The sequence below is a fragment of the Aricia agestis genome, chromosome 8, assembly GCF_905147365.1.
Source record: "Aricia agestis chromosome 8, ilAriAges1.1, whole genome shotgun sequence".
Lineage (NCBI taxonomy): Eukaryota > Metazoa > Arthropoda > Insecta > Lepidoptera > Lycaenidae > Aricia > Aricia agestis.
In genome coordinates this window covers 9444507-9466670 of record NC_056413.1, presented here as the reverse complement: position 1 = coordinate 9466670, position 22164 = coordinate 9444507, and the positions used below count along the sequence as shown (strand labels likewise).

The window sequence follows — 22164 nt, the reverse complement described above, 5'->3', positions numbered from 1 at the left end:
GAGAGGACACCGGAGTCAGCGCCGCCGAATTAACCTACGGCCGTAACCTACGTTTACCGGCCGACTTCTTCGAAACAACATCATCATCGAGCTTAGATCATACCTACATCGAGCAACTACGAAAAAATATCAACTCTCTCAAGCCGAAAAACAATGTACAGCGCCACGGTAATCAACGCAACATCTTCATACATCGTGATCTACTTACGTGCGAATACGTATTTTTACGTAACGACGCAGTAAGGAAACCACTTCAAACACCGTACGACGGGCCGTACAAAGTTCTTCGACGAGAAGAAAAATACTACGTAATACAACTACCCGATCGCACAGCAACAGTATCCATCGATCGTTTGAAGCCCGCCTACATACTGAGTGAAGATTACCTCGGCGAGTCAACGAGCAATGTACAACAGTCACCGGTAATTCTCAACTTACCTAATACCAATTTACCTGTTACCTTACCTTCACATACCAATAATTTACCTCAAAATACCTCATTACCTTTTACCGTTACCTCATTACCTTTACCTGTTACCTCACAACCACTACCAAGTGCAACACCGATCAAGCAGAAGTTACCAGCAAGTCCAGCACAGAAGACAACAAGAACAGGCCGTGTCATCAGACTGCCGGTACGCTTCGCTTGAGGGGGAGCACTGTAGCAGTACCTACGTTCGTTCGCCGATGAAACAAAGAAAACAACGCGCTCTGAAAAGAACGCACGCCGTCTTTGTATACGTTCGTTATAGAAGATGAAACACAGAAGAAAATCGCTCTGCAAAGAACGTACGTTCGCATGACAAGAAAAACAGCTGTCCGTATAATAATACCGGACATGAACCGGCCTTGAAAAAGGCATTTTTCCAATAAGAATTCTTCGCAACAACACTACGCGTCTTCACATCGAGGCTACGTGGAGCGAGGGATCTTCGCAGCGTGGCTACGGTCTTCATGGCGTTTGCAGAGCTTCCATCTTCACAAAATGGCGGCACTACAATTATTACCGGCACGGCGGCGACCGACAGCGAGACGTCGTCGGTATGGAATGCGCGCGCGGACTGAATTCGCGGGCCGCGAGAGCCCATATTTATACTCGGGCGATGCCAGCGCCGCGCGCCGCGGCGCGGCCAGTTTCTCGCGCGGCAATCATAATTACCTTGTAAATATTTCTTATTCAATTTTTTTCCCTTTCTAATTTTTGTAAATGTTTTTATCCCTTTCTGTACATCTCTTTCTAATTGTAATAGCCAATCACAATCAATCTTTTAACCTTTGTACATTTTGTAATAATAATAATTAACTCATTTTTTTGTATATAAGCAGCGCATTTTTGTAAATAAATCACTTCAGTTCACCACAGTAAATCGAGTTTTACTCTTTACTCCTCCGACCTCTAGTGAACTCTTAGAGTGACCAACCGGTCCTCTAAAGGATCATAGCAAACGCGACACCTAGCGGAATAATTTGTCCACCACATTAAATTAAATGGCAATATTAGTGCTAATACCTAGAATCCAGTTTGTTAATTTAAAAAAATAGTGCCAACATAGCACAGTTGAGTTTGACATTTGACAGTTGTCAAAAATTCATTTGACAGATTGTTCTTTAGTTCACCACTTTTATTTTTCGTGGTAAAATTTATAAAATATTAATTTATTTTCTGAGTTATGAATAAGATAGATCTATTTACAACATGGCTTTAAAGAAGGTTAAAGGAAACATAGAGAGGATGTTTGATAAAAATCTAACAGATCTCGTTCGTGGTATCCGAAACAACAAAGATAATGAGGTAAAATGTTTCTATGAAAATAAAATGTTTCTTTGTATTAATAAGTAAGTAATTATTTCAAATTTGTCTCTATTTTAGGCTAAGTATATAGCCCAGTGTATGGAAGAAATTAAAGTGGAACTGCGACAGGATAATATAGCAGTGAAAGCTAATGCCGTCGCGAAGTTGACATATGTAAGTAAATAGTAATTTAGCGGCTGTAGAAAATCAATATAAGTAACAGTGATATATAAATGCCAATATTATCTTACAATGACTCGGCAGATACCATTATTGTTTACTAATATATTACTTTAAATGTAAATGTTTGCCAATTCATAACAGTCTCATATTAGATATTTTAGTTGGGAACTTTCTACTCAAAATCTACAATTATTACACTACTTCGACATAAAAAATATATACAAAATATTGTACTCGTAAATCTATAACTATAACTATAATAATCTAAAACTTAACTATCATAAAACAAAATTTTCTAATCAATTGTGTGCATTTCAGCTACAAATGTTAGGATATGATATATCATGGGCTATATTTAACGTGATAGAGGTGATGAGTTCAAATAAGTTTACATATAAGCGTATCGGATACTTAGCTGCCAGTCAATCTTTCCATGCTGATTCGGAATTGCTTATGCTTACAACAAATATGATTAGAAAAGATTTGAATGCCCAAAATCAGTATGAAGCTGGGCTTGCTTTGAGTGGCCTTAGCTGCTTCATTTCTCATGACCTAGCCAGAGACTTGGCTAACGACATCATGACGTTGGTAAGTCGAATTCAATACTCACACTATGAAACTTTATTTTCATCTTCAAAATTCTTACTGCCGCACTCAGAGTGGAACATTATTTACTTGGGTTTATACGTGGGACAGCCATGCTTCGGCACGAATGGGCCGGCTCGACCGGATAAATACCACATTCTCACAGAAAACCGGTGTGAAACAGCGCTTGCGCTGTATTTCACTGAGGGAGTGAGTTTACCGGAGGCACAATCCCCTACCCTATTTCCTTTCCTACCCTCCCCTATTCCCTTCCCTTCCCTACCCTCCCCTATTAGTTATTAATTTGAAATAATTAATTGTAATTATTTCAAAATTTTGACATAAGCCCCATACATTATCTGTCAAACTCTTCATTAAATTCAAGGTTGATCGTAATTAAATGTCTCTGAGTATGGCAGCTATGATATTAAAAAGGTATAACACAAATTTTAATTCATTATTAATATAAATCTTGCACAAGAATATTATGCAGTATAATTAGAAAATTACATTTTAAAACACAATTACTATAAAAATACAACAACTTAATAAATAAATGAATAAATAAGCACTATAAGTTAAAAATTACATCTAAATCGGAGTCTGCAAAAGTACCAATTATGCTGGCAGCATCACCTCGTTGTATGGCTAAAGGTTGACTCGAGTGGGGGAAATCTTGAGGAAATTAATATATCCTAATATGGGATAGATGTTTACAAATAAAAATAAACACTTGTATGTTGTACATATATTATATACATGATACTGTTAATATTGGTATTAAGTACATTATGTTAGATGTTGTTATTAAAGAAATTGCTACTTTTCAGATGAGCTCTACTAAGCCGTATCTTAGAATGAAGGCTGTTTTGATGATGTATAAAGTATTTTTGAGATATCCAGAGGCGCTAAGACCAGCTTTTCCTAAATTGAAAGAAAAATTAGAAGATCCCGATCCAGGTATTTTGAAATAAAATATGTTGTAGATTTGTAATATTATTTTAATTTGCATAATAAAAATTTAAAGTTAACAGTTAATTAATTAAAATTTTGTGTTTAAAAGCAGTTATGACAGCTTTTTTCTTTGTATTATTTAAATATTTTTTTTGATTTTTTTTTGATTAGCTTGTTTCTCTGTATAAGTTATCACTGTACTTTATTTAAAATGTTATAGGGAAGAACACTATTTTTAGCTTTTTTTTCATTTCAGGTGTTCAATCTGCCGCTGTGAATGTAGTTTGTGAGTTAGCTAGAAAAAATCCTAAAAATTACCTCTCTTTAGCACCAGTTTTCTTCAAATTGATGACAACCTCCACTAACAATTGGATGCTTATTAAAATTATTAAACTGGTGAGTATTTCTTACTTTATTATTGTTTCTGTAATAATCAAAAATATAATCTATTAAGCAACAGAAATTGCTACAAGTAGAACAATAATAAATAATAATTATATACAGAAGATAATCCTATTGTTTGCATAATATTTTTGTAATGTTGTAAACCATAAATGTTTATGAATATGAATTCTTCGCAGTTTGGTTTAATGACTCAGTATGAACCCGATATCGGAAGAAAGATAACCCAAAGCCTCATAGACCTTATTTGCAGGTATCCATAGACAAGAAGCAGAACTAGTGGCTAGTGCTATTCACTACACACATTTTTATTTCAATCACGAATAAAAGCTTTATCATTATTTGCCGTGCAAATCGTTGCATAGAGGAATAAAAACGTAATAAAACTATGAAGCCTCTAAACTTGTCATTACACAATTTATACATTGAATATTAGTGTGTACATTAAATTTTTTCACACAACACTTACAATATGATTGGCATGTCACTCTTTATTTTTGTTGCTAAATGCAATACGGGAAAATTATTACACAGACCAGATTAGAATAAATAAAAAAAATTGCTTGCTAAAAATATAACGAAATTATTTTAAATACTGGCAACACTTAAGTCTCCCCAGAAGTTATGTGTGCATTCATCAGGCGATACATCTAATCGTTTTTCCTCCGATTAACATAAAGAACCATGTCAAGGGCCCTGATTCACAACATTCATAAGCTAGTTTTATGTAGAATCATTGTATTTGTTCCAGTTTGGTGCCTTAACCCCATTAGAGCCCCGACTCGGGAAGAAACTGATAGAACCATTAACTAATTTAATACATAGGTGAGTTAGTTATAATGGCCCATTAGTGTAATTGGTTGTTTCTCTATGGGGTGAAGGGATGTGCTTAAGAGACGCTGGTTCTAAGAAAAGTTGTCTGAACAAAAGTAGTGTAACTCACATTTTCCCTAGTAAAGATATTTGCCATCCATAGACCATGCTGTTCTATGTAGCTGTCCTTGTTTGGGGTATAGGACTAAGTAAACTCAGCGCGGATTTTGTTCCATCATAAAATGAAGATGACCCAGTTTTTATCTAGGCTTAGTCTAGACTTAGACTTAGTCTAGATAAAATTATGAGGAATTCTAGTGCAAGGTCATTTTTGTTGTATGGAATTATAATAATTGATGAAACCGATTAAATATCTAACCACAAAAGATCTAAACATCTTTTGAACAGTTGTTTTGAGACCATTATGCACTGATTTTTTTCTAATCAACTGTTCAACAGGTGTTTTAATCTTTAGTAGTAAGACCCAATATATTTTTAGGGTTCCGTACCCGAAGGGTAAAAACGGGACCCTATAATTGAGACTTCGATGTCTGTCCGTCTGTCGATCTGTCTCCAGGCTGTAACTCAAGAACGGTAATAGCTACAGAGTTAAAAAATTATTAGGTTATGTATTTCTGTTGCCTTCATAACAACAAATACTAAAAACCAAATAAATTATATATTGGCCTTTTTTGCTCGATATCAATAATGGCAACAGGTAGACACTTGCTATTTTCACAAAGGTCCTTATTATATGTTTACTTCAGTAATTAATAATAATTTTAAAATAAATCAAAACTTTAAGGGGGGCTCCCATATAAAAACATATTTTGGCCTATTTTTCACTTTGTGCGCGAGTCCGACTCGTACTTGGCCGATTATTTATATTCATTGACATAATAGAATAAAGGTACGCGCACATTACGATGAGATGCAACGTGGTAAATCGTTTCCATACATTTTAGTATTTACTGGTCTGTGATTACTTGATTAGATCAATCGCGCACTAAAATTGTGATCATACCTAATGTGCGCATACCGTAAGTGAGTTACGCTCTTTTTAAAAAGACAAACGTAGGCTAAGTTAGCCTTCACAGCTTTTTTCATTTGTTGGTCAGGCTTGAATAGTTTGTGTAGCTTTAGAATCACTTTACACTGCTTGTTGTATCACATATCAGTATAGATAACCTTTGGTGTGTATTCGAGTGGGAGTGTAACATTATAGTAAAGTTTTTATCAACTGTAGCTGTTTTCGGCTTATAAATTATTCACGAGTTTGATTTGCATGAAGTAGCTCATTACATAAGAATATATAATCTTATAGAACAGGGGTCACCAATTATTAGTTTCGCTCGGGGTCTCGGGCTCGCGTTTTAAGAAATAAAATATCGAAAGAATCGCGGTCCACATCACACCTTAAAAAAATATTAAACAAAATATAAAGTAATTAAGGAAATCGCAAAGGTATTTATTTGTATGAATGAGAAAAGTAACAATTTTTGTTTCTACGTCATGTTCATCAATATTATGTCGAGACCGAAATTAATTTTTTACGAAGTTTATCTTCGATCATGCTTGGTCTGCACATAATGGGTCGGCGGCGCGCGGCGGTCCGGATGCGGACCGCGGTCCGCCATTTGGTGGCCCCTGTTATAGAACATGTCATTAATTGCAATTGTCAATACACAAAATATGTTAAAAACTTACGTACTTATTACTTTTATTAAATGTTTTCTAATAGTTGAGAATGTAAATATAATATAGTCCATTGTAGTGATTATTATCTCTTAATTTGGTACTGTATATTAATTATATTTTCTTTTAAATCGATCTTTGTATGAACTTGCAAGAGTAGTCTTATAAAATTTGTCGTAACATTCAGTCTCCTTTCTGTTATTACATAATTTAAATTAAACATTTTAGCGACATAATAATTTAAATTATTTTTAGTTATAGTGGTATCAATTAATTATATTATACTGTCATTATAAATGTCTAAAAAAGGCACAAACAAATAAGGTAGTCTACTATTGTATGAATATTGTAATCCCGCATAACGAAATCTTAAACGCTATTTTAAGAAGGCTCTCATAAGTACTTGATTGCCACTTTATTGATTGGCTTCGGAGACGATGAAGCGGTTTGACAGCAAGCAAGTAGTTTTGGAACATTACAGTTTATAAATCCAATCATGGTTTTTAAGTGATTAGTGAAGGCGAGACCGCATTACGCGACACTAGGCGGTAGCCACGCAACATGGCACAGCCAAATATTTTTGCTTGTCTGAGCATAACCGCACTACCTGAACTCGTGACCGCTCTCTATCTGATAGGCCCCTGATAGGTCCCTTAGTGCGGTCTCACCTTTATTCATAAATTCTCGACTGAAACAAAAAAACGTGCTAAACCGTCTCCGTAGCTCTTTATATTAGACTGTCGAAATAACATCAGCTAGATTCTAGATGTTAACTGTATGTCTGTTGTCAGTACATCAGCGATGTCGTTGCTGTACGAGTGTATAAACACGGTGATAGCGGTGCTCATCAGCATCAGCAGCGGCATGCCCGGCCACGCCGCCTCCGTGCAGCTCTGCGTCCAGAAACTTAGGATACTCATTGAGGATACTGACCAAAACTGTGAGTATAATTTAATACTTTTTAAAACGGGCTTTTGCCCACCACACATTCCCACCACTCTCCTGTGTCGCCAGGATCGACAACGGCATCCAACCACGAAAACCCTTTGATATGATCTCAGGGAGCCCGAGGGACATACTAAAGCTGTCTAGGGCCCCGCAACGATTTTAATAGCAGAAGAAGATAGGAGTAGGAAGTATACAGTTTTTACCTCTACACGTTGGCCCAATGCGCTGGCTCCAGGCATTGGCCCAATGTGTACAGCAGGCTTAATATATAGAGTTTATGATTAACTAATTATAAATTATAATATGTGCTCCACAACTGCACTACGGAACAAACAGGATAACTATTTAGTAGTTTTTTTTTTTAATCATAATCATAATATTATTGAAACTATTATTGTAAGATATTCAGTAGATTGGACTTAAAGACAGTCAAAAACTTCTCCAACGATTGCGTTTTTCATAGACTAATCCTTGTGCTCGAGCAAAACAGAATGTGCAAAATGGGCTTTTATAAAGAATTTTTTGTTTCAGTAAAATACTTGGGATTGCTAGCGATGTCTCGTATTCTGAAATCCCATCCGAAGTCTGTGCAAGCGCACAAGGACCTCGTGCTGGCGTGCTTGGACGATAAGGACGAATCTATCAGACTCAGAGCTCTAGGGCTGCTCTATGGAATGGTTAGACATAATATTACTGTACTAAATACTAATATTACAAAACAGGCTTTCGAGATTAATTTTCCTTTACGTTGAATAGGCTTTAAAAAACTCTCTTGTTTCTTAACAAAACAGGGCTAAAATATAAGCTCTAACAGAGAAATTAATTTAAGATAGATATAGCGAACCTACGTTATTTGGTCGGGTTACCTTAAGTTTACTTACGCATCTTCCCTTTAATCAATTCCGATGTTTATTGGCTCTATAAGTGTCATCGCGAGTAATTGTTTTTGTCTATTTTGTTATTTTGTTTGGAAAAATAAAATTTCATTTCATTTCATATCATACAAACCAAACACTTCATAATATTATGTATTAGTGTATAATATGAATTTACTTAACACACTTTATATTTAATATCTAAACTTGTAGGTTTCAAAGAAGAACCTAATGGAGATAGTTAAGAAGCTAATGCTGCATATGGAGCGGGCGGAGGGCACGTTATACAGGGATGAGCTGCTCACGCGCATCATCGAGATCTGCTCGCAGAACAACTACCAGCACGTCGTCGACTTCGAGTGGTACATCACTGTGCTGACTGAGCTCACGGAGATGGAGACTAGCGCTAAACACGGTATGTATGGTCACAGTTGACCGGCAATGTGGTTTTGTATTTTGCAACAAACTGGCAATAGGCGGCAGCAGCCAATATTGCACGATATCTATGCAATAATTAACGTAACAAAAAATGTTAGTTGCCTAGAATCTACCTTGCCTACTAATCCTAACTCGATAATAGTAGTCCCCAGTACACGGAACTAACTTTTTTCTGATACATACAAATTTACCACTTTGTGAGTGCCTTGTTTACGATGAGTCCGACATACTTTTCTATGCGAAAAATTTCGGCGCTGCTGCGTTTTCGAATGCTTGACTCCTGGAATTGTTGATATGGCGTCACCATGGCTCTTCGTACATACAACTTTCATTTTTTGGAATTTGTTTAATAAAGTTGATATAAAAACTGTGGTCAACTTGTCCGACAAGTATCACGCTACGTATGGAGTATCCGACACTCCAAAGATGTCGCTATGACGTCACTATGACTCTTCGAACATACAACTTTATTTTTTTCAAATTTGTTTAATAAAGTTAATTTAAAAACTATGGTCAACTTGTCCGACAAGAATCACGCTGCGTATGGAGAGTCCGACAGCCCAAAGATGTTGATATTACGTCACTATGGCTCTTCGTACATACATGTCGGACAAAAATAGCAATGATAGATAATGTTATTCTTAATGCTTATATCAACTTGTCCGACAAATATATTGAGTTAAATAGTCAGTCCGACAAGAAAATGAAAAAAAAAACATGAACGAGATATCTAGTTAGTGGTTTTTTTTATACTTACGTCATAAATTGTAAACCTTCATTTAACTTTCATTAAATCAACTGAAATATAAAAATAAATCAAAAACCTTTTATGTAGTTTCATAGAAATAAACCTTATTGCTGGAACCCTTCATAGGTGAGTCCAACTCGCTCTTGGCGGGTTTTTTTTTGGGTTCCGTACGCAAAGGGTAAAAACGGGACCCTGTTACTAAGACTTCGTTGTATGTCCGTCTGTGTGTCTCCAGGATGTAACTCAAGAAAGGTAATAGCTACAGATTTGAAATTTTCACAGAGTATATCTGTTGCCCCTATAACAACAAATAAGAAAAATTTATACGTGGGAGAACCATGCTTCGGCACGACCGGAGAAATACCACGTTCTCACAGAAAACCGGCGTGAAACAGCGTTTGCGCTGTGTTTCGCCGAGTGAGTGAGTTTACCGGGGGCCCAATCCCCTACCCTATTCCCTTCCCTACTCTCCCCTATACCCTTCCCTTCCCATCCCTACACTCCCCTATTACCCTATTCCCTCTTAAAAGGCCGGCAACGCACCTGCAGCTCTTCTGCTGCGAGTGTCCATGGGCGACGGAAGTTGCTTTCCATCAGGTGACCCGTTTGCTTAGTTATGTTATTAAAAAAACAAATTAAAATTAATATTTAATTTCCCATACCTACCACAAATGTGATTTTTTTGCCTTTTTTGCTCTATATTAATATTTAATAATGACAACAGGTAGGTTCTTGAATTTTTCACAAAATCCTTAATTATATGTTTACTTTAATATTTAATAATAAAATTTGTATAAAATATAAAAATAAGGGGGGCTCCCATACAAAAAACACAATTTATGGCCTAATTTTGCTCTATAATGGTACGGATAACGGAACCCTACGTGCGCGAGTCCGACTCGCACTTGGCCGATTATTTAAATATTGAAGGGCTTTCTCTTCCCCTTCCCCTCTATAATATTTACTAAGGTTGCTTAAAAACTTAAGTTTTTCTGTAAAATCAGGCGTTCTATTACTTTAAAAAAAGGCAGTTTTTAAAGCAACCTTAATAAATATTGTGTTTTTGTGTTTTTTCCAATGACTGGCACTGTCCAATAACTAGTCATTTACCCTACTTTATTTTAAATCGAAAACTACTAAATTTAAAGTAGCATGTACGGGGAGACGTCACATCAACATTTTTGGGCTGGTCGAAACTCCAATATGTAGCGTGATTCTTGTCAGACAAGTTGACCACAGTTTTTACATTAACTTTATTAAACAAATTTTAATAAAAATAAAGTTGTATGTACGAAGAGCCATAGTGACGTAATATCAACATCTTTGGGCTGTCGGACACTCCATACGCAGCGTGATTCTTGTCGGAAAAGTTGACCATAGTTTTTAAATTAACTTAATTAAACAAATTTGAAAAAAATAAAGTTGTATGTACGAAGAGTCATAGTGACGTCATAGCGACATCTCTGGAGTGTCGGACACTCCATACGCAGCGTGATTCTTATCGGACAAGTTGACCACAGTTTTTAAATTAACTTTATTAAACAAATTCCAAAAAATGAAAGTTGTATGTACGAGGAGCCATGGTGACGTCATATCGACAATTCCAGGAGTCAAGCATTCGAAAACGTAGCAGCGCCGAAATTTTTCGCATAGAAAAGTATGTCGGACTCATCGTAAACAAGGCACTCACAAAGTGGTAAATTTGTATGTATCAGAAAAAAGTTAGTTCCGTGTACTGGGGACTATAGTGTACTAGGCTACTTTTCCTAGGATTTGTTAATTATTAGCAACATAATTTCTTCATTCGTCTGTTTAATACGTCATTACCCACACAGGTGTAGCTATAGCGGCGCAGCTGACGGAGGTGGGCGCGCGCGTGGCAGAGACGCGAGAGTTTGCGGCGCGCGAGTGTGCGGCGCTGGTGGCGCGCGCCGCCCACACCACGCCGCGCCCCGCCCACCGCGAGGTGCTGTACGCCGCCGCCTTCGTGCTGTCCGAGTACTGCACGTGAGTATATAACCCAGGTGTAGCTATAATAGCGGCGCAGCTGACGGAGTGCGGAGCTGGTGGCGCGCGCCGCCCACACCACGCCGCGCCCCGCCCCCCGCGAGGTGCTGTACGCCGCCGCCTTCGTGCTGTCCGAGTACTGCACGTGAGTATATAACCCAGGTGTAGCTATAATAGCGGCGCAGCTGACGGAGGTGGGCGCGCGCGTGGCGGAGACGCGGGCGTTTGCGGCGCCCCGCCCACTGAGAGGTGCTGTACGCCGCCGCCTTCGTGTTGTCCGAGTACTGCATGTGAGTATTGTGATCGATGACGATATTTTTTTATATTTCACTTGCCTAAATGAGACAGTTCCGACACACAGAAAGAAAATCAGACTTTCCGTTTTTAATGCCACCAGGTAAAGCTGTTTGTCAATATAAATCTATTTTGTAAAACATAAACATATACAGGATGCAATTAAACCTTCCTGCGAAATTTTGATATATTGATCCTTGTTAAAAATAAAAATACACGTATTTTTTTCTTTTATAATCAGTCAGTACTAAAATGTTGAGAAATAGCTTCCAAAAGTTATCCTAAAAAACACTACAATTAATGGACACGACGCGTCGCCCGCGCGTGATGTGACCCCGCGCGCGCGCCTCCCCCCGCGTTACCCCCTCTCATTCCCACGCGCCGCGAGTGACCTTTCTGCACCCTGTATATTCCCATTATGATGTTATGCGTTCGCTAAGTACTTGTGTTGTCCGGTCGGCGGTCATCATCATCATTCAGTGTTTGTAGGAAGATCATTACGTCTGATTATATTTGTAAGAAGAACTATTTTGACTAAGTATATTAATATTTTTTTTATTTATCATAGCGAGGAGACAGTGATGCGTGAGAGTCTATCACCGCTGCTGGCGTGCGCGGCGCTGGCGGGCGGCGCGGTGCGGGCGCGGGCGGTGTGCGCGCACGCCGCACTCAAGCTTGCGGCGCGACTCATGCGGGCGCACGAACTGCGAGGGGAGAAGGAACAGGCGTTGGCTGTGAGTGTATTTTTTTAAATTGGTATATAATGCAATAATTATGGAATTATAATACTTGACTAGTTATGACATGAACACATTTTGTTCAATAATAGCAGTCTAATTGTAAACAAAAGTTGGGATGATAGCTGTACTTCTCCCACAGGGCCTGATCTAAGGGGGGGCGAGCCGGTCATTTGCCCAGAGCGGCAAAAATGAGGGGCGGCGAAATTGACTTATTCCTGTCTTCCAACCTAGCCATCCACCACTTAAGTTTGAGAATTTTACCAGCTAACCTACCTTAAGTTTGCTAGAGGAAATATTTGAGTATTTTACTTAAATATTCCTCCTATTTTCCCCCAACAAATATGTTTCCTGTATATACATATATACAGGAAACATATTTGTTGGGGGCGGCGAAAATGATCTTTGCCTGGAGCGGCTAAATGGCTAGATCGGGTCCTGTTCTCCCATAATAAAATTACGCTACGTAGGTAACCTACTCTGATAGAGTTGTTACTGTCTACCGTCTACCTTCTAATGTCTCTGACTATTTGTTCACCATTAGGACACTAAGGGAAAAGATGCTATATTCAACAGTGAGTTTCATTGGAAAAGTTTCTAATGTTACTTTTGATTTATTGGTTTAGCATTTGTCGAATTTTTACCGCGCTTGGCAGACAAGGATAAAACATTGTGTAGAGGATCCATAATGTTCAGTATTCTAAGTACCTGTATTTTTTGTAAGAGGGTAGCTTTAAGTACTTTCATCTACCCAGGTGCTACACGAAGCCCTCGCCGGGTTCAAGTCCCTTCTCTGCAGTGAGGACATGGAGGTTCAGGAGCGAGCACACAACGCGACCACGTTACTGGCGCTGGTACTTCAGAAGATTGACCCCACTGACCCGGCGCTCGACTTCCTCCCAGAGCTGGCCAGTGTCGACGATCAGAACCTCATAGCGCATCAGAAGTGAGTTTGAGTTTTAAGTTTTTTAGCTTAGAGCGAAACCATATTGCTTGTTTTGTTAGTTTTGATGCCGCTCCAACGTTTTACACACTTAATGATATGCCACATTCATATAATAGACTTAAGTTTAGGCTCTACTCACATTGGGACAGAGTCGAAGCGTCACGACGACTCACGTTTTTCGCCACAGCAGGTGTAAGTACTCTGCCATGAAATACATATGTCGACGCGCCGACGGGCGCTAGCGCCTAGCTCTAACTGTCGCACTCAGAGACATTAATTTATGATTAACCTTCAATTTAACCCCTTCGACGCTTCCATATTTTCATAGCAGAATGAGCTTAAGCACATTCATATCATTCCACGACTCGAAGGACCACACACCGTAATAAAACAAAAAAACGAAATCTTTTACAGTATCACACGATTCGTAGCAGCTATAATATGAATTGTAAGCTTAAGAGGAGTCGTAGAATGTGGGTATATCAAAGTATAGTCGAGTTTTTTTTATTACCGTTTTTACTTGCTATTTTATGATCTCAACCAACACAATATTTATTTTCAGCAACGGCTTGGAAGGTGATGAAGAGTCGCTAGAAGTTAAGACGGACTTCAGCGGCGGTCTGATAGAGGAGCTGTACCTGATGTTTGACGGCGAGCTCAAGCCGGTCGCACCGAAGGCGCAGAAGAAAGTGCCCATGCCGGCCGAGTGAGTGTACTTTTTTTTTTAATAATCGATCCATCATGGGAGTAAAAGCTACTAAGCTTTCTCTGCTCTCAAAGCCAACCTCAACTACCCTCCACAAAAATGGCTTATTGTGAATCATAGATCGCCAAGTAGCAGTAGTCAAAAGTGAAAAAAAAATATTTTATATTGTCCGGATTTTGAAATGTATTTAATTACTAGCTGTCCGAAACTTCCTCCTATCGAAATTCGTTTATTGTTCGTTCGACGCAGACTCGAGTATATCTGTATGAAAATGGCGTGCTTTTACTGTGTATATTTTTATTGTATAACTATTCAGGTGCATATCAAATTGTTATAAAGACTAACAGTTATAAAGACAAGTAGGCCTTGTATTGTTATTAGCTACGTAAATGTGTTTTTATTAAAGCATCTACCAGACAGACGCGGTCTGCGGTGGCGGTGGCGGTGACGCGGCCAAGTCATCCAACTGACCGTTGGATGACTGGCCGCGTGGCCGCGTGTGTCTGTGTCGTTCCTAGAACACTCAAGTCATCCAACTGACCGCCACCGCAGGCCGCGTCTGTCTGGGAGACGCTTAAATTGTAAAGTTTGTAAAGTTTTGTGTTGTAAAATGTAATGAAAATTAAAGTCTTTCACTATTTCGTTGATTATGTCAGTAATTTTAACAAAAAAAACCTACTCCAAATAGGGATGACGACAAGGTCAAACATTAGCTGATTTTTTAAATAAAATAAAGACATAGCGATAAAATATAAGTATTTCCAAAATTTCAGCTTCATAACTTATGTATTTTTTTTGTCACGAGCCTTCAAAGTTGGATAGTTAAGTCGATTTTTCTTATAAAATGCCTTAATTTTTGTATACCATTCGATAAGTTATGCAATTTATAAAAAAAATCTTATCAAACTACTTTCATAAACGCAATATATAGCTATCGAACAAACTACCTAAGCGTGACGTCACAGTTAGGTAACATTTTGTATGGATATCTTGGAGAGTTTTAAGCTATCAAAGTTATTTTTTCACCGATATTCCTATTTTTGAATGGTCCTTCACTTACCAATAAGAAAGAAAAATTTCGTCATGCTATTGCATTTTCTTAACATTGAACCACCTGTGATTTGTAAAGTATCCCCTTTCCAACAAAAAAATACATTTCTGTCTTTTGTTCATCAGCCTGGATTTATCGGTCTGGCTATCGGAAGACCGATGGTCGTCGGAGAGCTCGAGCTCGGAGGGCGGGGAGGAGTTCACGCCGCAGGAGGAGCTCAAACACACGCCCACACTCACGCAGGAGGAACTCGATATGGTAACACTATAATACAATACATAGATAATATATTATGTTGCATCAGTCATCTGGTATAATATTAATATAATTATCTGGTCTATCGCGCAGGAACCGTACATTTTTCGGGATAAAAGTAACCTATGTCCTTTCCTGGGACCTTTGAGTCCCAGGTAGTATTTCAGCAAAATCGGTTCAGCGGTTAGGGCGTAAAGAAGTAACAGACAGACAAGACATAGCGAGTGTGTACTGTGTACGGTACAATATACTGATATAAAATAAAAATACAATAATGAGTAACACGCATCAGTGCTCCAGTAGTTGTTTCGAAGTTTGGTTAAGACAATGCAGAAATATTGTATCAGTCATCCGTCTCGTATCCGAAAATATATATTTTTTTGAATTGGCAAATATCTTTCAAATTAAAAAGTATAAAGCTATAATTTATTGTTACGGTTCTGTAGAAAAAGATATAAAAACGCTCGATCTTAACAATAAATTGTGTATGTGACAGTTGCGCGAGGCGCGTCGCGTGGAGCAGGCGAACAACCCGCACTACCTGAAGGGCGAGTCGCGATCCTACCACGAGGACGTGCCCGTCGCCGAGATCGCGCTAGAGGTGCCGCTGCAGATACAGAGTGAGTTTATATGCAATACAGGCATTAAAGGATCTTTTACGGCCGCACTTAGAGATATTTAATGATTACTTAACGTTAATTGAACAAAAATTGACAAACTGATGACAATAGAATTGACTACATAATAATTATGTAGTCAATTCTATTGTCATCAGTTATATAAACTTAAGTAATCATTAAATGTATCTGAGTGGCCGTTATAATTTGTAAAAATGGCAGGAAAACGTAGGTGCTTAGTTAACTGTCAATTAAAGTAAAGTGCGACAAGGCTTTATATGAACGTGGGCGGGAGCACTGCTGGTACAGGAGGACAGTCAAAAAGGACGTTTTTGTATGATGGCAGCGTTAGTTCCTTTTTTCGCCACGCCACGTTCACTAGCCTTGTTGAGCTGTACATCTATATTGCGCGAGTTCCGAAATATAACTCAGTGTTATAGACAATGCCCATGACGTCTTGAAACCGACGCGGACGCCATACTGTGTCCGCGTCGGTTAATACGTTCAGAAATATACGCCATTGAATAGACGTATCTAAGATTTTTTTGAAATAACATTGTAATTTGTAAAACGTCACATGAGTCTCACCAGTACAATATGACGTCAGATTCAAGATGTCATGAACACAGCACAGTATACTGACTATTTTTTGGAACTCATCTTTAAACTATCATTTTTTTTAATTAACAGTTTTACTAAGGGGCCTTTTGCATGTAGTCGAATTCGGAAGCTTTGCTGGTGTTTTTTGAGTCAGCACTTTTGCATCCCTTTTCTATATCTCCCACCTCCAAAGATTGTTATAGAAAGTAGTAATCTATATTGGCGTTACGACAATAAGGCTCAATTTCACCAACGACTGTTAAAGTTAACGCTCGGATTAGTATCACGTTACTTCTTTCGTTTTTCATATGAATTAAAGAGAAGACATGACATTTTAACAAGCTGTTAACACTAACAGACGTTGGTGAAGTTGGGCCTAAATGTAAGTAAATAAACTATTTTGTGGTTTTCAGCCAAGAGATCTGACAAGTACTTAATCTCAAGAGAGTCGTCGAGGAAAGCTAAGAAACATAAGCGGACGTCGAAGAAGCGAAAGAACAAACACGACAAACATTCCAGCGAGTCGGAGACCGACGAAGGTAGAGTCATACATGTTGTTTACACTTTTACAGTGAACTATACACGGGACTCATACACACCCTAAAGTATTATCACTTAGTTTTGTTACACCCTGTATTGCATCTCGCTCTATTGCTGTTTCTCATTGGTTTTGAAGAGTTTTCGCAGTTCGCAGCGTCGGTCGGTGGACTAGAGGCGTAAAAGTGCACAACTAAGTCAGCTTTGATTATTAAAATAATTAAAAAATTCGCATTGCAATTTAAGGGCCAACGCTAAAACTCGCGCGGGCGCACGCTCGCGTGTGTAACAAATGAAAAATAGTACTATATAATAGCCAGTTTTACTAGGCTGGTACCGCCGAGATTTTGTTGTGTGCCGTACGTGGCGACGCATTGATACTATGGCGCACACATACAAGCCGCGCGCGGTCCTTTGTATGAAGATAACTTACTTCCCTTCCTTTTACTGTGCTATAACGGTCTATTTAGGGTTCCATACCCAAAGTGTAATAACGGGAGCCTATTACTGAACTTCGATGTCTGTCCGTCTGTCCGTCTTTCTCCAAGCTGTAACTCAAGAACCGCTATAGCTAGACTTCTGAAATTTTCACAGATTGTGTATATCTGTTGCTGCCATAACAACAAATACTAATAATAATAATAGCTCCCACACCGGTTTCGGTGACGGTGGCCGGTTTCGATGAAACCAGGCCAGCTACGGAGGAGTAATTTTATAGTGCCCAAGTGTGTGCGCAGTACACAAGAGCACTCTCTGTATGGAAGTGTAACTGGTATTTTCTTCACTCTCTATTCCTTTACTCTCATAATCCAGTGGGACGGAAGACCGATACGACCGGCGAGAGATCAGGCGCAGGACCGACTTTTTACATGCCCATCCGACGCATGGATCATCTTACTTGTCAGACAATCAGGTGATCAGCCTGCATTGTCCTAACCAAACTTGGAAATAACATATTTCCAACGCGGGAATCGAACCCACGACCTCCGAGTCAAGAGCCGCGCTCTGTACCACTAGACCACGGAGGCGGTTTCAACAAATGCTAAAAACTAAATAAGGGGGGCTCCCATACAACAAACGTAATTCTTTTGGCTATTTTTGCTCTTAATCAGTAATGGTAGTAGCTCACAAAATTTCTAATTATATATTTTCTAAAAAAAATTAAAATAAATATTTATCCCATACAAAAAACAATTTTTTGCCAACTTTCGTTCCATAACGGTACGGAACCCTTCGTGCGCGAGTCCGACTCGCACTTGGCCGATTTTTTTATAAATCCGGGGCTGTGTAGGGTTATAACATAGTGTATGTTTCAGACGCGTGCGCGTCGCGGCCGAGCGTGGCGGTGGGCGGGGAGCTGCCGGAGGGCGCGCGCTCCAGCGACGACGAGCCGCCGCCGCCCGCCCCGCACCAGCACCTCGACCTAGACCTGCATCTGTGAGTATCCGTACTATAAATGTGTCTGTATCATAAAGTTAATATACCTAGCGGAATAGAGCAACAATCTAGAGCTGTCAAACGAGACCGAAATTGATTTACGTATGTGTGTAAAAATTTGTTTACTTATACACTTACACCATCTTTCTAAGAGATTAAATTGTCAACGTGGCGATAAGTGCCGACTGGACGTCAATCAGATGAAAAAAAATTGTTCTGCTGTCATGTAGGTATGTGTTCCGGCAAAGATCGGAAAGTCACCTTTACTAATGAAAATGCAATAGTGTGTCTATATCAGACAGGAAAAGCAATTGCATTTACAATAGAGTGGAGTTGAGATACTAGAATTACAGAAAAGGATATTTTTATCCCGAAAAGTGTACGGTTCTCGCGCGATAAATTGCTGCGCTATGAAAACTTCAGAGAATTTTAGGGAGAATTGCTGATCAACTTCATGAATTAATAGCCTTGTGCTAAATTTTCATCGCTAATATTAGTAGTTTGTTTTATCTATTGTCGCGATCTCGGCCTTCGCTTATGATCACGTCGGCCTGACGCAGCAAATTTAAAGTCAAGTTGTCTTAGATAAGTTTGGAAATAAAACAAGCCAACATTATTTATAAAGTAGCTTTCTGTACTAACATGCCTGAATAAATTAAAATACTGGCTTAGTACGAATAATGAATACACAGGATTATTATTTCACCAGTACAATAAATTTTATCACGTCATTGGTATCGATAATGACGGTGTTTTACCTATAAATAAAACACATATTAAATACTTACCTTACTTGAAGCTTACTGATATGAGATGGCGCTAGCGTGCTCGTCGCTTGACCTCGTCTTGTCTCTTTCCTTCTCGTACCCTCTCGCTCGCACAGCTATCTTGAGAACCCCACCATGGCGACGCCACAAGAAGTGGCCTAATTTAATTTCAAATCATTGAGTCGAATATCACCAGGCAGTATTAAAAATGTAAGCTTCAAGTAAGGTAAGTATTTAATATGTGTTTTATTTACAGGTAAAACACCGTCATTAAATACTGCACGCATACTTGAAGCTTACTGATATGAGACCTGTTTGTTATCGCCTGGTGGGAAAAAGACGCCAATGTGAAGGGCATTATAATTTTAGAAAATAGAAATGTAAAATACCTTACTGTTGGTAAGTGCAGACGAGTCGAAAATTCAGATGCCAATGATTTGAAATTAAATTAGGCCACTTCTTGTGGCGTCGCCATGGTGGGGTTCTCAAGATAGCTGTGTGAGCGAGAGGGTACGAGAAGGAAAGAGACAAGACGAGGTCAAGCGACGAGCACGCTAGCGCCATCTCATATCAGTAAGCTTCAAGTATGCGTACAGTATTTAATAGAGTATATTTCACAATTTTTTTTTTCATTTCAATTAATTTATCCTTTATCCAATCTAATACCGCTTGGGCGCACTAATTACAAAGTGACAACGGGTGCGGTATGAGGTAGGGGGCGGCGGGGTGAGGTAAGCGATCGGCCGGGGGGCGGCGCGCACGAGTTGCCTCAAATGTGTAATGTATCCACACGGATAAGCCCGGGGCTAGATATTTTTGTTTTTTGTTTCATAGGGGTAGTAACAAAAATCGCTAGTATTTTTTATTTTTGACAACTATTACGTATGTTGATTTATTGTACTGGTGAAAAAATAATCCTGTATGTATTATGTATTTATACAGCTCGCTTCATTATATTTTTACTGTACTACTGCCCTTTTCGCGATAAAATGTAGTCTGTGTCAATCCAGAGCCTAAACTATTGTAATGCCAAATTTAATAAAAAATATATTTTTTTATTACAGGCCTCTCCGAGACGATGAGCTGTTGACGTCCAGAATACAACAGTACCCGTCACCGGAGATCGCCACGCTAAAGAACAAGAAGGAGACGAAGAAAAAATCCTCAGAGAAGAAAGAGAAATCTTCTAGCAAGAAGAAGTCGAAAAGCTCCAAGAGCAAACCCATAGTAGATCTTATGTTACCAGAAGACAAGAGTAATATAGAAGATGGTTTACTTCTCGAAGCGGGTGATGCTCCCGTCAAGAACGGTACGGAAGAAACTTCGAAGCCAGAAAAAGCCAAGACTGAGAAACACAAAAAGTCAAAGAAGGAGAGCAAGGACAAGGACTCAAAGAAAAAGAAGTCGTCTAAGAAAGGTAAGAATATAGCAGCAATATTGTAAACATAAACTGAATTATATTATAACAGCTAATAAGAACATTCACACTGACATTTTACTTATACTTAAATGTTTTGTCATTATCTGGCTAATTAGATCAAAAACCTTGACCGAGCCCTTGACAGGAAAAGACAAAACATTATACAAAAATCCCACCTAAGGCGCGGCCAACTAACTCCGCGCGCACTATAAACACAGTAAGCCCGAGCGCGCACTAGCGGCCAGGCCGCGGCGGCTAGGTCGCAGCGGCCATCGAAAGTATGGTGTGGCCGCTGACCGCGTTGCGGCCAGGTGCGCGTGGTCTATGGCGGTTTTATACTGAGGTAGCTCTCTCGATGGCCGCTGCGGCTTGGCCGCTAATTAAGGCCGCGGGCTAAGGATCTTTATATTAGTAAGGGAACGAAATGGCTAGATGGTGTGGCAAGAATTAATTTAAGTTTCAGAGCATTGAAAGCTCCTGTCGACTTCATACACTACCATGATTTAAAATACATTTTTCAGACACATTGCACATTATAAATAGACTAATTATTTATTTCAGATAAACATGAAACAAAATTGGGGTACGAGGAAGCGCTAGGTATATCGACACCGAGCAAGGAACTTGTATAGTGTATAGCTTAGACCCGAGATAACGGATCACTCACCTGCTGTCTCAGTGCAATTGATTCTTTGAACAATTATATTTTATAGTTAGTATAAACCGACTATGTTTTCATTCGTATTCTAAAGTGAAACATGTCCATTTATATATAAAAAAAACATAAATTTCTATCGATGTAGACTAATAAATATGTATAATCGTGTAAATTTTTATTAAAACATGTTAACCCTCTGCAATGCTCATAATATTGCTTTATAAGATTTTATTATAAGAAAAATATTAAAGTTCATTTTCTCTGTTTAAAACAATTTTTCTCAACACCTTTTCCTTTCGGTGATGTCGGTCCTGCCCTAGAAATAGATCAAAAGTAAGTTATGTTTTTTATATTCTCTATATTCTATTGCGTAGAGCTTTTGATCTGACGACAGAAAATTACAAGAATTCTGTACAATAGATGAACTCTTGTCAAAAAACCTCTTCTGTCATTTGTTATTAAAAAAAAATGTAACATTTGGTATATTTTATAACCTAGATAAAATGGATACCTATATAAAAAAAACTACTGATAAGTTGTTAATATAATTTATTACTGAATACTCCAAATTATCACAAATCTGATACTATATATCCCACCAATACTAACTTTGTACTGTAACAAAATAAATATACTATACAAAAATAAATATTCATTTAAAGTTAACTATTTGGCTTTTCTCACTGCCTTATACATCAA

The 22164-nt window shown here is 38.5% G+C and overlaps 2 protein-coding genes across 3 annotated transcripts in view; one reads left to right on the top strand and one right to left on the bottom strand.

Annotated features, from left to right (window-relative positions):
- The first annotated feature begins 1600 nt into the window (after window positions 1-1600).
- On the top strand, window positions 1601-21890 carry LOC121729209 (AP-3 complex subunit delta). 2 transcript variants are annotated; one of them, XM_042117636.1, is made up of 19 exons: window positions 1601-1792; window positions 1871-1966; window positions 2294-2563; window positions 3391-3520; window positions 3771-3910; window positions 4668-4741; window positions 7216-7364; window positions 7904-8049; window positions 8461-8662; window positions 11269-11440; window positions 12303-12468; window positions 13227-13417; window positions 13980-14123; window positions 15300-15432; window positions 15926-16049; window positions 17060-17185; window positions 18500-18620; window positions 20452-20804; window positions 21369-21890. In XM_042117636.1, the coding sequence occupies exons 1-19, from the start codon at window positions 1697-1699 to the stop codon at window positions 21437-21439; spliced, it is 2904 nt and encodes a 967-aa protein (XP_041973570.1). In that variant the 5' UTR covers window positions 1601-1696; the 3' UTR covers window positions 21440-21890. The 2 variants fall into 2 exon arrangements, with proteins under 2 accessions (XP_041973570.1, XP_041973571.1); XM_042117637.1 differs by lacking the exon at window positions 4668-4741 and adding an exon at window positions 4096-4169.
- Window positions 3842-22164, bottom strand: part of LOC121729213 (succinate--CoA ligase [ADP-forming] subunit beta, mitochondrial) — a 33643-nt gene continuing 15320 nt past the window's right edge. Inside the window, exons 11-12 of the transcript XR_006035939.1 lie at window positions 21753-21758; window positions 3842-3852 (exon numbers count right to left, since the gene is read on the bottom strand). The gene's annotated coding sequence lies outside the window, so the exon portion shown is untranslated. The remainder of the gene's footprint in view (window positions 3853-21752; window positions 21759-22164) is intronic.